Raw genomic sequence first — 15,522 nt, 5'->3', positions numbered from 1 at the left:
TCTTTTCTGTTCTGAAAGCTCTGTGGGAATTTTTGGACTTTAAACTCCAAAAAATCTTTTCTGTTCTAAAAGCTCTGGGTGAATTTTTGGAGTTTAAATTCCAAAAAAATCTTTTCTGTTCTGAAAGCTCTGGGTGAATTTTTGCAGTTTAAACTCAAAAAGCATTTTCTGTTCTGAAAGCTCTGGGTGAATTTTGGGAGTTTAAACTCCAAAAATCTTTTCTGTTCTCAAAGCTCTGGGTGAATTTTGGGAGTTTAAACTCCCAAAAATCTTTTCTGTTCTGAAAGCTCTGGGTGAATTTTTGGAGTTTAAATCCAAAAAAATCTTTTCTGTTCTAAAAGCTCTGTGGGAATTTTGGAGTTTAAACCCCAAAAAATCTTTTTTGTTCTGAAAGCTCTGTGTGAATTTTTGGAACTCCAAAAATCTTTTCTGTTCTGAAAGCTCTGGGTGAATTTTGGGAGTTTAAATCCAAAAAAATCTTTTCTGTTCTGAAAGCTCTGGGTGAAAAACTCCAAAAATCTTTTCTGTTCTGAAAGCTCTGGGTGAATTTTGGGAGGTTTTTTTTTAATTTTTGAATTTAAACTCCAAAATTCACCCAGAGCTTTCAGAACAGAAAAGATTTTTTGTAGTTTAAACTCCAAAAATTCACCCAGAGCTTTTAGAACAGAAAAGATTTTTGGAGTTCCAAAAATTCACCCAGAGCTTTTAGAACAGAAAAGATTTTTTTGGAATTTAAACTCCAAAAATTCACATAGAGCTTTCAGAACAGAAAAGACTTTTGGAGTTTAAACTGCAAAAATTCACCCAGAGCTTTCAGAACAGAAAAGATTTTTGGAGCTTGGAAGTTTCATCTCCAAAGTGTCTCGATCCAGACTGGGTGGGCTGTAAATCCAAAATATTCAAGCTGTGGATGTAATCCTTCATTTCTGCCATCAGTGCTTGATCTTTCCCAACCTAAACATTTCCAGAGTGCATGATTTGCTCTCTAATAATTAATAATTGCAGCCTGTTTTCTGCCTTGGTTTGAATTGCTCCATTTCCTGTGCTTGTGTGCGGTTGTGCAGGGTCTGGCCAGCATTTCCTGGATCAGGGAATCCCAAAATCCTGGAATATTCTGAATTAGAGGGCAGGGAGCTCCAGACCTCCCAGCACCTTCATCCTCACCATTCCCCACAAATTTATCACCTCACACAGTTTCTGTCCCAAAAATAAACAAGTTGGAGCCGTTAAAATTCAAAATATTTACAAATATTGGGTTTAAATTCTGCATTGATTCTTTGGCATTAGCTTTGAGACATGCAGCATTTTATTGCTTCTTTTTCTGTGGCGTGACCATCAGGGTGGATAATTCTGGTTCTTTTTCCTTAACATCCACGTGGATAATTCTGGTTTTTTGTCCCTGGAATGAACATCCAGGTGGATAATTCTGGTTCTTTTCCCTGGAATGAACATCCAGGTGGATAATTCTGGTTCTTTTTCCCTGAACATCCAGGTGGATAATTCTGGTTCTTTTTCCTTGGAGTGAATATCAAGGTGGATAATTCTGGTTGAACATCCAGGTGGATAATTCTGATTATTTTTCCCTGGAATGACCATCCAGGTGGATAATTCTGGGTTTTTTCCCTGAATATTCAGGTGGATAATTCTGGTTCTTTTCCCCTGGAGTGAACATCAATGTGGATAATTCTGGTTCTTTTCTCTGGAATGAACATCCCGGTGGATAATTCTGGTTCTTTTTTCCCTCAACATCCAGGTGGATAATTCTGGTTCTTTTCCCTGGAATGAACATCCAGGTGAATAATTCTGTTTTTTTTCCCCTGAACATCCAGATGGATAATTCTGGTTATTTTCTCTGGAATGAACATCCAGGTGGATAATTCTGGTTCTTTTTACCTGAACATCGAGGTGGATAATTCTGGTTCTTTTCTCTGGAGTGAACATCAAGGTGGATAATTCTGGATCTTTTCCCTGAAGTGAATATCAAGGTGGATAATTCTGGTTTTTTTCCCTGAACATCCAGGTGGATAATTCTGGTTCTTTGTCCCTGGAATGAACATCCAGGTGGATAATTCTGGTTCTTTTTCCTTGAACATCCAGGTGGATAATTCTGATTCTTTTTACCTGAACATCCAAGTGGATAATTCTGGTTCTTTTCTCTTGGAGTGAATATCAAGGTGAATAATTCTGGTTCTTTTTCTCTGAAGTGAACATCAGAGTGGATAATTCTGGTTCTTTTTCCCTGGAATGAACATCCAGGTGGATAATTCTGGTTCTTTTTACCTGAACATGCAGGTGAATAATTCTGGTTATTTTCTCTGGAGTGAACATCAGTGTGGATAATTCTGGTTTTTTTCCTTGAACATCCAGGTGGATAATTCTGGTTCTTTTCTTTGGAATGAACATCCAAGTGGATAATTCTGGTTATTTTTCTCTGGAATGAATATCCAGGTGGATAATTCTGGGTTTTTTCCCCTGAACATCCAGGTGGATAATTCTGATTATTTTTCCCTGGAATGAACATCAGAGTGGATAATTCTGTCTCTTGCTGCCCCAGGTGCCTCCTGTAACCCTGCAGCCACAAATTCCCAAAAGCTCTGAATTATCTTCATCCCTTTTTCTCCACTCACCTTTGCATTTTGTGCTGTTTGGGTTCAGAGTGGGCATCAGGAGGAGTTTTGAAAGGAAATGAACAGTTCCAAGTTGTGCTGAGTGCGAGCTCTGCCTTTTGGTCACTTTTGCCCCGTCTGTTTTCATCAATTTCCTTAATTCCACAGAATTCCAGTCCGGTTTGGGTTTGGGTTGCACCTTAAATCCCACCCCAGCCATATCAGGGAGGAATTTCTTCCCAAAATCCCCCTGTGGCTTCACACATTTGCCTCTTGCTGGAGAATTCTGCGTTTGGAACAGAACTAAAAATTTACACACAAGAGAAAAAAAAAAAGTGATTTTTTTAATGTCATTTCAATCATTTCTCCTTTTGGACAACACCAAAGAGAAGAAAATTTGAAGAAGAAGAAAATTTGAAGAAAATTTGAAGAAGAAGAAAATTTGAAGAAGAAGAAAACTTGAAGAAGAAGAAAATTTGAAGCATTTCGTTTTATTCCCTTGAAGCATTTCTGAAAGCCTGGCAGTCATTTTTTTCTGAGCTTTATTTTCACTGACATTTTTTTCCAGAGCTTTATTTTTGTATGGACTTGCCAGAAGGTCCCCATGGCCGTGGTATATTGAGCTGTGCGTGCTGAATATACCATACCTGCCATGTATGTACGTGCTGAATATACCATACCTGCCATGTATGTACGTTCCATAAATTTCCTTCATTCCATAGAATTCCAGTCTGGTTTGGGTTTGGGTTGCACCTTAAATCCCACCCCAGCCATATCAGGGAGGAATTTCTTCCCAAAATCCCCCGGTGGCTTCACACATTTGCCTCTTGGTGGAGAATTCTGCGTTTGGAACAGAACTAAAAATTTACACACAAGAAAAAAAAAAAAGTGATTTTTTTAATGTCATTTCAATCATTTCTCCTTTTGGACAACACCAAAGAGAAGAAAATTTGAAGAAGAAGAAAATTTGAAGAAGAAGAAAATTTGAAGAAAAAGAAAATTTGAAGAAGAAGAAAATTTGAAGAAGAAGAAAATTTGAAAAAGAAGAAAATTTGAAGCATTTCGTTTTTATCCCTTGAAGCATTCTGAAAGCCTGGCAGTCATTTTTTTCTGAGCTTTATTTTCACTGACATTTTTTTTTTCAGAGCTTTATTTTTGTATGGACTTGCCAGAAGGTCCCCATGGCCGTGGTATATTGAGCTGTACGTGCTGAATATACCATACCTGCCATGTATGTACGTTCCATAAATTTCCTTAATTCCATAGAATTCCAGTCCGGTTTGGCTTTGGGTTGCACCTTAAATCCCACCCCAGCCATATCAGGGAGGAATTTCTTCCCAAAATCCCCCTGTGGCTTCACACAATTGCCTCTTGCTGGAGAATTCTGTATTTGGAACAGAACTAAAAATTTACACACAAGAAAAAAAAAAGTGATTTTTTAAATGTCATTTCAATCATTTCTCCTTTTGGACAACACCAAAGAGAAGAAAATTTGAAGAAGAAGAAAATTTGAAGAAGAAGAAAATTTGAAGAAGAAGAAAATTTGAAGAAGAAGAAAATGTGAAGAAGAAGAAAATTTGAAGAAGAAGAAAATGTGAAGAAGAAGAAAATGTGAAGCATTTCGTTTTTATCCCTTGAAGCATTCTGAAAGCCTGGCAGTCATTTTTTTCTGAGCTTTATTTTCACTGACATTTTTTTTTCAGAGCTTTATTTTTGTATGGACTTGCCAGAAGGTCCCCATGGCCGTGGTTTATTTAGCTGTACGTGCTGAATATACCATACGTGCCATGTATGTACGTGCTGAATATACCATACCTGCCATGTATGTACGTTCCATAAATTTCCTTCATTCCATACAATTCCAGTCTGGTTTGGGTTTGGGTTGCACCTTAAATCCCACCCCAGCCATATCAGGGAGGAATTTCTTCCCAAAATCCCCCTGTGGATTCACACATTTGCCTCTTGGTGGAGAATTCTGCGTTTGGAACAGAACTAAAAATTTACACACAAGGAAAAAAAAGTGATTTTTTTAATGTCATTTCAATCATTTCTCCTTTTGGACAACACCAAAGAGAAGAAAATTTGAAGAAGAAGAAAATTTGAAGAAGAAGAAAATTTGAAGAAGAAGAAAATTTGAAGAAGAAGAAAATTTGAAGAAGAAGAAAATTTGAAGAAGAAGAAAATTTGAAGAAGAAAATTTGAAGAAGAAGAAAATTTGAAGAAGAAGAAAATTTGAAGAAGAAGAAAATTTGAAGCATTTCGTTTTTATCCCTTGAAGCATTCTGAAAGCCTGGCAGTCATTTTTTTCTGAGCTTTATTTTCACTGACATTTTTTTTTTCAGAGCTTTATTTTTGTATGGACTTGCCAGAAGGTCCCCATGGCCGTGGTATATTGAGCTGTGCGTGCTGAATATACCATACCTGCCATGTATGTACGTTCCATAAATTTCCTTCATTCCATAGAATTTCAGTCTGGTTTGGGTTTGGGTTGCACCTTAAATCCCACCCCAGCCATATCAGGGAGGAATTTCTTCCCAAAATCCCCCGGTGGCTTCACACAATTGAATCTTGCTGGAGAATTCTGTATTTGGAACAGAACTGAAAATTTACACACAAGAAAAAAATGTGATTTTTTAAATGTCATTTCAATCATTTCTCCTTTTGGACAACACCAAAGAGAAGAAAATTTGAAGAAGAAGAAAATGTGAAGCATTTCGTTTTTATCCCTTGAAGCATTCTGAAAGCCTGGCAGTCTGGAATAACCACTGACATTTTTTTCAGAGCTTTATTTTCACTGACATTTTTTTTTCAGAGCTTTATTTTTGTATGGACTTGCCAGAAGGTCCCCATGGCCGTGGTATATTGAGCTGTACGTGCTGAATATACCATACCTGCCATGTATGTACGTGCTGAATATACCATACCTGCCATGTATGTACATGCCATGACTTAGCAAAATCCCAATCCCAGCCCAATTTCTGCTTTTTTTCACTCAAGCTTTGAAGGAATTCTGGAGAAAACAGGTCTGGAGATACAAGCAGGGTTCCAGGGCTGGGAATTCCATCCTGAGGTTTTTCCCTGCCCGGGGCCCGTCAGGGTTTTAAGTCCAAGGACTTTTTTTAGTGAGCCAAAAAAACAAACATTCTTTTAGATCAGTGCTGGTCAAAGGGAAAACTCCTGGGGATGGGATTTGTGCTGGGGCTGAGGTGAGATTTTGATAGGCTTAGGTTGCTTCTGGTTCTTTATTTTTATTTATTTATTTTATTTATTTATTTATTTATTTATTTATTTATTTATGTATTTATTTATTTATTTATTTATTTATTTATTTTATTTATTCCTGGTTGCTTCTGCAATCTTTATTTTAACCCTCCGTGCCCTTGTGCTGTTCTGGTTCCTTTCTGGAATTCTGATTTCTCCTGGTTCCTTTGATTTGGTCTGATTGTTGTGGTTCCTTTTTGGAATTCTGATTTCTCCTGGTTCCTTTGATTTGGTCTGTTCTGGTTCCTTTTTGGAATTCTGATTTCTCCTGGTTCCTTTGATTTGGTCTGTTCTGGTTCCTTTCTGGAATTCTGATTTCTCCTGGTTCCTTTGATTTGGTCTGATTGTTGTGGTTGCTTTTTGGAATTCTGATTTCTCCTGGTTCCTTTGATTTGGTCTGATTGTTCTGGTTCCTTCCTGGAATTCTGATTTCTCCTGGTTCCTTTGGTTTGGTCTGATTGTTCTGGTTCCTTCCTGGCAGTCTGGTTGCTCCTTTAATTTTTCTGATCCTTTTTTTTGGGAGGAAAGTCCTGATTCAAGGTGTGGGCAGTGCTGGAAAAGGGAAACTCCTGCAGAAAGCTCTGGGGATGGGATTTGTGCTGGGGCTGAGGTGAGATTTTGATAGGCTCAGAAGGTTCCTGGTTGCTTCTGCAATCTTTATTTTAACCCTCCATGCCCTTGTGCTGCTCTGGTTCCTTTTTGGAATTCTGATTTCTCCTGGTTCCTTTGGTTTGGTCTGATTGTTCTGGTTCCTCTTTGGAATTCTGATTTCTCCTGGTTCCTTTGGTTTGGTCTGTTCTGGTTCCTTTCTGGAATTCTGATTTCTCCTGGTTCCTTTGATTTGGTCTGTTCTGGTTCCTTTTTGGAATTCTGATTTCTCCTGGTTCCTTTGGTTTGGTCTGATTGTTGTGGTTCCTTTTTGGAATTCTGATTGCTCCTGGTTCCTTTGGTTTGGTCTGATTATTGTGGTTCCTTTTTGGAATTCTGATTTCTCCTGGTTCCTTTGGTTTGGTCTGTTCTGGTTCCTTTTTGGAATTCTGATTTCTCCTGGTTCCTTTGTTTGATTTGGTCTGATTGTTGTGGTTCCTTCCTGGAATTCTGGTTGCTCCTTTAATTTCTCTGATCCTTTTTTTGGGAGGAAAGTCCTGATTCAAGTGGGATTTGTGCTGGGGCTGAGGGGTTTGATAGGCTCAGGAGATTCCTGGCTGCTTCTGCAATCTTTATTTTAACCCTCCATGTCCTTGTGCTGCTCTGGTTCCTTTCTGGAATTCTGATTTCTCCTGGTTCCTTTGATTTGGTCTGATTGTTGTGGTTCCTTCCTGAAAGTCTGGTTGCTCCTTTAATTTCTCTGATCCTTCTTTTGGGAGGAAAGTCTTAATTCAAGGTCTGGGCAGTGCTGGGAAAGGGAAACTCCTGCAGAAAGCTCTGGGGATGGGATTTGTGCTGGGGCTGAGGTGCGATTTTGATAGGTTCAGGAGATTCCTGGTTGCTTCTGCAATCTTTATTTTAACCCTCCCTGCCCTTGTGCTGTTCTGGTTCCTTCCTGGAATTCTGATTTCTCCTGGTTCCTTTGTTTGATTTGGTCTGATTGTTCTGGTTCCTTTCTGGAATTCTGATTTCTCCTGGTTCCTTTGATTTGATTTGGTCTGATTGTTGTGGTTCCTTTCTGGAATTCTGATTTCTCCTGGTTCCTTTGATTTGGTCAGATTGTTCTGGTTCCTTCCTGGAATTCTGGTTGCTCCTTTAATTTCTCTGATCCTTTTTTTGGGAGGAAAGTCCTGATTCAAGTGGGATTTGTGCTGGGAAAGGGAAACTCCTGCAGAAAGCTCTGGGGATGGGATTTGTGCTGGGGCTGAGGTGAGATTTTGATAGGTCAGGAGGTTCCTGGTTGCTTCTGCAATCTTTATTTTAACCCTCTGTGTCCTTGTGCTGTTCTGGTTCCTTTCTGGAATTCTGATTGCTCCTGGTTCCTTTGATTTGATTTGGTCTGATTGTTCTGGCTCCTTCCTGGCAGTCTGATTGCTCCTTTAATTTCTCTGATCCTTTTTTTTTGGGGAGGAAAGTCTTAATTCAAGGTCGAGGGATGGGATTTGTGCTGGGCCTGAGGGGTTTGATAGGCTCAGAAGGTTCCTGGTTGCTTCTGCAATCTTTATTTTAACCCTCCCTGCCCTTGTGCTGTTCTGGTTCCTTTTTGGAATTCTGATTTCTCCTGGTTCCTTTGATTTGGTCTGTTCTGGTTCCTTTTTGGAATTCTGATTTCTCCTGGTTCCTTTGATTTGGTCTGATTGTTCTGGCTCCTTCCTGGAATTCTGGTTGCTCCTTTAATTTCTCTGATCCTTTTTTTGGGAGGAAAGTCCTGATTCAAGGTCTGAGAAAGGGTTTGGATCTGGAATGAGGGGAAACAGAATCACATCTCTTTATTCCATAAATAATTCCTCTGCATTCCTCCTCCATGATTTCCTCCATCTCCTAATCAATCAGTGAATCACTTTAATTAGCTGGTGCTGTCCCAAATGTGCAGGTGCTTTCCTTGGGAATGTCTGTCCCCACCCACAGTGGCTCCAGAGTCACCTGGAGATGGGAGGGGACAGCCCTGGGAGAGGCAAAATCTCCGTTTAATTGAGAATTAAAATGGCAAAAGCTCAGTTTAATTAGCAGCTAATTGGGCTGAGAGCTGCCAGGGATTGGTTTCTGCTCGGGATTTGTGATGTTCCTGCTGGGAGTGATAAAAGGCTCTGGGGAGGAGCAGCATCCTGCTGGATTTCATTTTGGGGTGAGAGTTTGAGAGTTCCCACTTCAGCCCCCTGCTCTGGTGTGTGGGATAATTCAGAGTGAAACTGGGATTGGGAGCACAGCCTGTGACTGAAACCCTCGGTGTTCCTCAGAACCCAGATTTCCATCACCAGATGGAGCATTCAGTGGCAGCACATTGGATTTTCTCACTGGGTTTCGTGTTAAATTGTGGTGGGATTGGTTTCATGCTCAGGTAGAGAATACTTGGCGTGTGATGGGATTGGATCCATGCTCAAGGACAGGATATTTGGGGTGTGATAGAATTGGATCCATGCTCAGGGACAGGATATTTTGGATATGATGTGATGCATCCATGCTTGGGTACAGGATATTTGGGATGTTATGGATCCATGCTCAGGTACAGGATATTTGGGATTGGTTTCATGCTCAGGTACAGGATATTTGGGATGTGATGGATCCATGGATCCATGCTCAGGTACAGGATATTTGGGATGTTATGGATCCTTTCTCAGGTACAGGATATTTTGTATGGGATTGGTTTCATGCTCAGGTACAGAATATTTGGGGTGTGATGGATCCATGGATCCTTTCTCAGGTTCAGGATATTTGGGATATCATGGACCCATGCTCAGGTACAGGATATTTGAGATGTGATGGGGTTGGTTTCATGCTCAGGTGCAGAATATTTGGGGTGGATGGGATTGGATCCATGCTCAGGTACAGGATATTTGGATTGGTTTCATGCTCAGGTACAGGATATTTGGGATATCATGGATCCATGCTCAGGTACAGGATATTTGGGATGTGATGGATCCATGCTCAGGGACAGGATATTTGGGGTGTGATAGAATTGGATTCATGCTCAGGTACAGGATATTTGGGATGTTATGGATCCTTTCTCAGGTACAGGATATTTGGGAAATGATGGATCCATGCACAGGTACAGGATATTTGGGATTGGATCCATGCTCACATACAGGATATTTGGGATGTTACGGATCCTTTCTCAGGTACAGGATATTTGGGAAGTGCTGGATTTTCCCCATGACAAGACAACACCAAATCTTAGAATTGTTTTTTATTTCTCTTTATCATGTGAGCCTTTTCTCCCTGTTTCCCTTGGGACTCCTTGGTGCACCAGGTGTTGTCCCTGGGTTTGGGGGGATCCCAGAGCTTCCCCAGCCCTATCCCTCCTCCTTGTACAGCACCAAACATCTCAACTCCCTTTAATCCATTCTTGGGGGCTTAAAAACCAGCCCTGTTTGTCTCCTGAGGGCTGGGAGAACATTCTGGGGCAACTTTTCCATCACAGAAACCAGCTCTGCTGCACCTTCCACCTCTGTGGGTGAATATTTGGGCTTCTGGAGCCTTCTTCCTCTCCTTGGCCAGAGGTTTGGTGTGTGAAACCTCCCAGTTGTGATGTGTGCACTCCAGTCAGTGCCAGCTCACATCCTGATTATCATTTATTTCCCTGGAACAGCTGCAAATCTCAGTTTCTACTTCATCTCTCAATTTACAGACCATCCTTGCACCGTGCTCTGAAATATTTTTGTGTAATGCTCCATCCAGCTGAAACTGGAAAGCTGCAGCACAAAGTTTATCTGCTAGGAATTTCCTGGAATATCTGGAAACATCCTCATGAACCAACCACTTTTTCCCTGAGGTAAATCAGGGTTTGTTGCCTTGATTTGAGGCTAAATTTTGCCTTTTTTTTTGTGTGTGTTTGCAGATGTTCTCAAACAATGATGAAGCTGCAATCAACAAAAAACTGCCCAAAGAGCTGCTGCTTCGGTGAGTCCTCCCCGGACACCGGTGGGTTGGCATTTCCATCCAGGATTTTGCTGCTCTGCTCCCAAATCATGAGCTTGGATCAGGTCACTCCCAAAGCCAGAGGCAAACAGAGGCAGGGCAAAGGTCTGTGTCAGCAGTTTGGGTTAAATCTGGGAATTCTGGCTCCTTCTCTTGTCCTGATGGGAGGGAAAATTCCCAAATAAAACCCCTGGGGAATGAGGGGGGAGAGGAGGATGAAAAGATCCAGGGAATGTGGGAAAGGATGGAGGGAAAAATCTGGAGGATGGAGGGAAAGGATTTTGGGAAAAGGTGGGAAAAGATTTGGGGTAAATCCTGGAGGATGGAGGGAAAGCAGGAGGAAGTTTAAGGAAGTTGGAAGAGGATGTGGGAAAAACAGGAAAGGGTTTTGGGAAAGTGGGAAAAGATCCAGGGGAGGTGGGAAAGGATGGAGGGAAAAATCTGGAGGATGGAGGGAAAGTGGGAAAGGATTTTGGGAAAAGGTGGGAAAAGATCCAGGGTAAATCCTGGAGGATGGAGGGAAAGGATTTTGGGAAAAGGTGGGAAAAGATTTGGTGTAAATCCTGGAGGATGGAAGGGAAGTGGGAGGAAATTTAAGGAAGTTGGAAGAGGATGTGGGAAAAGTGAGAAAAGATCAGGGAATGTGGGAAAGGATTTAAGGAAGGAGAGGATGGGAAAAGGTGGAAATGATGGAGGGAAAGGGTTGGGAGAGGCAGGAAAAATGGGGAAAGGGTTTTGGGGAAGTGGGAAAAAATCCAGGAAATTCCAAGAGTTTTCCCCCATTCCATGGGCATTTCCCACCTGATCCCATGGGCATTTCCCACCTGGTTCTATTGGCATTTCCCACCTGGTTCCATGGGCATTTCCCACCTGGTTCTATTGGCATTTCCCACCTGGTTCCATTGGCATTTCCCACCTGATCCCGTGGGCATTTCCCACCTGGTTCTATTGGCATTTCCCACCTGGTTCCATTGGCATTTCCCACCTGATCCCATTGGCATTTCCCACCTGGTTCCATTGGCATTTCCCACCCAATCCCGTGGGCATTTCCCACCTGCTTCCATTGGCATTTCCCACCTTTTCCCATGGGCATTTCCCCACCTGGCTCCATGGGCATTTCCCACCTGGTTCCATTGGCATTTCCCACCTGGTTCCATTGGCATTTCCCACCCAATCCTGTGGGCATTTCCCACCTGGTTCCATTGGCATTTCCCACCCCATCCCGTGGGCATTTCCCACCTGGTTCCATTGGCATTTCCCACCCCATCCCGTGGGCATTTCCCACCTGGTTCCATGGGCATTTCCCACCTGATCCCATGGGCATTTCCCACCGGGTTCCGTGGGCATTTCCCACCTGATTCCGTGGGCATTTCCCACCCGATCCCATTGGCATTTCCCACCTGCTTCCATTGGCATTTCCCACCTGGTTCCATTGGCATTTCCCACCTGATCCTGTGGGCATTTCCCACCTGGCTCCATTGGCATTTCCCACCCCATCCCGTGGGCATTTCCCACCTGGTTCCATTGGCATTTCCCACCCGGTTCAATGGGCATTTCCCACCTGGTTCCATGGGCATTTCCCACCCGATCCCGTGGGCATTTCCCACCTGGTTCCATTGGCATTTCCCACCCCATCCCGTGGCCATTTCCCACCTGGTTCCATTGGCATTTCCCACCCAGTCCCGTGGGTGTTTTCCACCCGATCCCATTGGCATTTCCCACCTGATCCCGTGGGCATTTCCCACCTGATCCCATTGGCATTTCCCACCCGATCCCATTGGCATTTCTCACCTGATCCCGTGGGCATTTCCCACCTGATCCCGTGGGCATTTCCCACCCGATCCCATGGGCATTTCCCACCTGCTTCCATTGGCATTTCCCACCTGATCCCGTGGGCATTTCCCACCTGCTTCCATGGGCATTTCCCACTTGATCCCGTGGGCATTTCCCCCCTGGTTCCATTGGCATTTCCCACCTGATCCCGTGGGCATTTCCCACCCGATCCTGTGGGCATTTCCCATCTGATCCATTGGGCATTTCCCACCTGATCCCGTGGGCATTTCCCACCCGATCCCGTGGGCATTTCCCACCTGATCCCATTGGCATTTCCCACCCGATCCCATGGGCATTTCCCACCCCATCCTGTGGGCATTTCCCACCTGCTTCCACTGGCATTTCCCACCCGGTTCCATGGGCATTTCCCACCTGATCCCATTGGCATTTCCCACCCAATCCCATTGGCATTTCCCACCCGATCCCATGGGCATTTCCCACCCGGTTCAATGGGCATTTCCCACCCCATCCCGTGGGCATTTCCCACCTGCTTCCATTGGCATTTCCCACCTGCTTCCATTGGCATTTCCCACCCGATCCCGTGGGCATTTCCCATCTGGTTCCACTGGCATTTCCCACCTGATCCTGTGGGCATTTCCCACCTGATCCCGTGGGCATTTCCCACCCGATCCCATGGGCATTTCCCACCTGATCCCGTGGGCATTTCCCACCTGATCCTGTGGGCATTTCCCACCTGATCCCGTGGGCATTTCCCACCCGATCCCATGGGCATTTCCCACCTGATCCCATTGGCATTTCCCACCCGATCCCATTGGCATTTCCCACCCGGTTCAAACCCTGTCCAGCCGGGCACTGGGCACTGCCAGGGATGGGACAGCCCCAACATGGTGGTGACCAATCCATGTCCTGGAGGTGGCTGGACCTTCACACACACACAGCAATAAACCAAAACAGCAAAAAGCAGAATTCCCTGGGAAATGAATCCGTGCTCCCTGCTGGGATGGGCATTTCCCACCTGCTTCCATTGGCATTTCCCACCTGATCCCATTGGCATTTCCCACCTGGTTCCATTGGCATTGCCCACCTGATCCCATTGGCATTTCCCACCCGATCCCGTGGGCATTTCCCACCTGGTTCCATTGGCATTTCGCACCTGATCCCATGGGCATTTCCCACCCGGTTCAAACCCTGTCCAGCCTGGCACTGGGCACTGCCAGGGATGGGACAGCCCCAACATGGTGGTGACCAATCCAAGTCCTGGAGGTGGCTGGACCTTCACACACACACAGCAATAAACCAAAGCAGCAAAAAGCAGAATTCCCTGGGAAATGAATCCGTGCTCCCTGCTGGCTCCTGCTGTGGTTGTGTCCCCAGAGTGACATCCTGTGACTGTGCTCACAGGGGTCTGAGGATGAGGGAAGGGATGAAGGTCTGACTCCATGTTTCAGAAGGTTTGATTTATTATTTTATCATATATATTATATTAAAACTATACTAAGAGTATATAAAAACTATACTAAGAGTAGAAGAAAGGATTTCATCAGAAGGCTGGCTAAGAATAGAATAAGAATGAATGATAGCAAAGGTTTGTGGCTCGGACTCTCTGAGCCAGCTGACTGTGATTGGCCATTAATCAGAAACAACCACACAAGACCAATCCCAGACCCACCTGTTGCATCCCACAGCAGCAGATAATCATTGTTTACAATTTATTCCTGAGGCCTCTCAGCTTCTCAAGAGGAAAAATCCCAAGGAAAGGATTTTCCATAAAACATGTCCGTGACAACACCCTGTCCCTTTTCCCTGCGTTCCCACTGCTTCCCCTCCCTGCGCCTGGCAGCCACCCCCAGCCCCAATTGCCCTGGCAGAGGGGTCTGTGCTGCCCTCCTGCAGCAGCTGGCACTGCCAGTGTGCCATGGAGCTCCTGCCTGGCCCCAGCAGGATCACCCTGCAGCAATTCAGCTCTTCCTGCAGCTCCCTCCTGGCCTGAGCAGCTTTAATCCATGCCCAGCCCATGCCCAGGCCGTGCCCACATTCTGATTTATCCCATTCTGAGCTGGCAGCACAGCCCTGGTGTCCGTGCCCTTGCCCAGCAGGGCTGAACTGGGAATGAACTGGGATTGAACTGGGATGGTGGGAGGGGTTTGCTGGCACAAATTGGTGTTGGTAATTTTAGAAAGCTGAAGGTCTAAGCTGGCTCACCTCAGAGCCTGCAGGGATTTCAGGAGAGTCCTGACCCCAATCCAATTAGAGCAGCAGTGGGAAAGTGAGCAGTCCTAGAAACCCCTGAGTGGATTAAGAGGTTGAAACCTGCAAATTGCTCAAAGTGAGTGTGTTTTACCCCAATTGTGCAGAGCTGGGCTGTTCAGACAAAATCAAACACGTAGGGAGTCCGTGTGCAATGAGATGATTTAATCTGCTGCAATTCCAGATTTAATTCCTGTTTGGGAAGCTCAGTCTGCCTTCATCTGTGAGCAGTGTTTGGTGATCAAGTTAATTTTGGGGATTATTTTCTCCACTGTGGACTCTCTAGAATAAAAATATGTGAAAGGGCTCACCAGGCAGCTGTGAGCAGGACAGGAATCCTGTTTGGGTACAAAAATAAATGTTCCAAACCTGCAGATTGCTCAAAGTGAGTGTGTTTTACCCAAATTGTGCAGAGCTGGGCTGTTCAGACAAAATAGGGAGTCCCTTTGCAGTGAGAGAATTTAATCTGCTGCAATTCCAGGTTTAATTCCTGTTTGGGAAGCTCAGTCTTTTCCCCCAATATTGGTGTTTCTGAAGGGATTTTTCCATCCCTGCTTCTCAGGATATTCAACATTTGCCTCTCTTTCAGGTGGCCTTCAATTTGGAAATATTAAATTAAAATATTAAAGCCCAGTGTTATTATCCCTCCTGGCCAAGCACAGCTGGCTCTGCCACTTGTGAGAGTGTAAAATACCTTTAGCATCAATGTTGTCATAAATAATCTGCATTTTTCCTCCATCAGGAACACCCTTTTCCCCAATATTGGTGTTTCTGAAGGGCTTTTCCATCCCTGCTTCTCAGGATTCTCAACATTTGCCTTCTCTTTTGGGTGGTCTTCAAGTTGACAATATTAAATTAAAATATTAAAGCTCATTGCCCCTCCTGGCTGGTGACATTGTCCATCCTGGCTGAGCACAGCTGGCTCTGCCACTTGTGAGAGTGTAAAATACCTTTAGAATCCATGTTCTCATAAATAATCTGCATTTTTCCTCCATCAGGAACACTCTTTTCTCCAATATTGTTGTTTCTGAAGGGATTTTTCCATCCCTGC

At 44.0% G+C, this 15,522-nt stretch overlaps 1 protein-coding gene across 5 annotated transcripts in view; it reads left to right on the top strand.

Moving 5' to 3' along the window:
- The window catches only part of FBXL20 (F-box and leucine rich repeat protein 20), a 61,629-nt gene that overhangs the window by 15,069 nt on the left and 31,038 nt on the right, over positions 1-15,522 (top strand). For 3 of the 5 annotated variants that reach the window (XM_074557831.1, XM_074557829.1, XM_074557832.1), the window contains exon 2: positions 10,351-10,412. In XM_074557831.1, coding sequence (XP_074413932.1) covers positions 10,351-10,412 — 62 coding nt within the window. Of the gene's footprint in view, positions 1-7,649; positions 7,725-8,559; positions 8,641-10,350; positions 10,413-15,522 lie in introns of those variants that run through there. The other 2 variants (XM_074557833.1, XM_074557828.1) reach the window with 2 other exon arrangements.

This window comes from Zonotrichia albicollis, chromosome 23, assembly GCF_047830755.1.
Source record: "Zonotrichia albicollis isolate bZonAlb1 chromosome 23, bZonAlb1.hap1, whole genome shotgun sequence".
NCBI classification, from domain to species: Eukaryota; Metazoa; Chordata; class Aves; order Passeriformes; family Passerellidae; genus Zonotrichia; species Zonotrichia albicollis.
The sequence above is the reverse complement of the archived record's forward strand: the minus strand, read 5'-3'. Positions and strand labels throughout refer to the sequence as shown.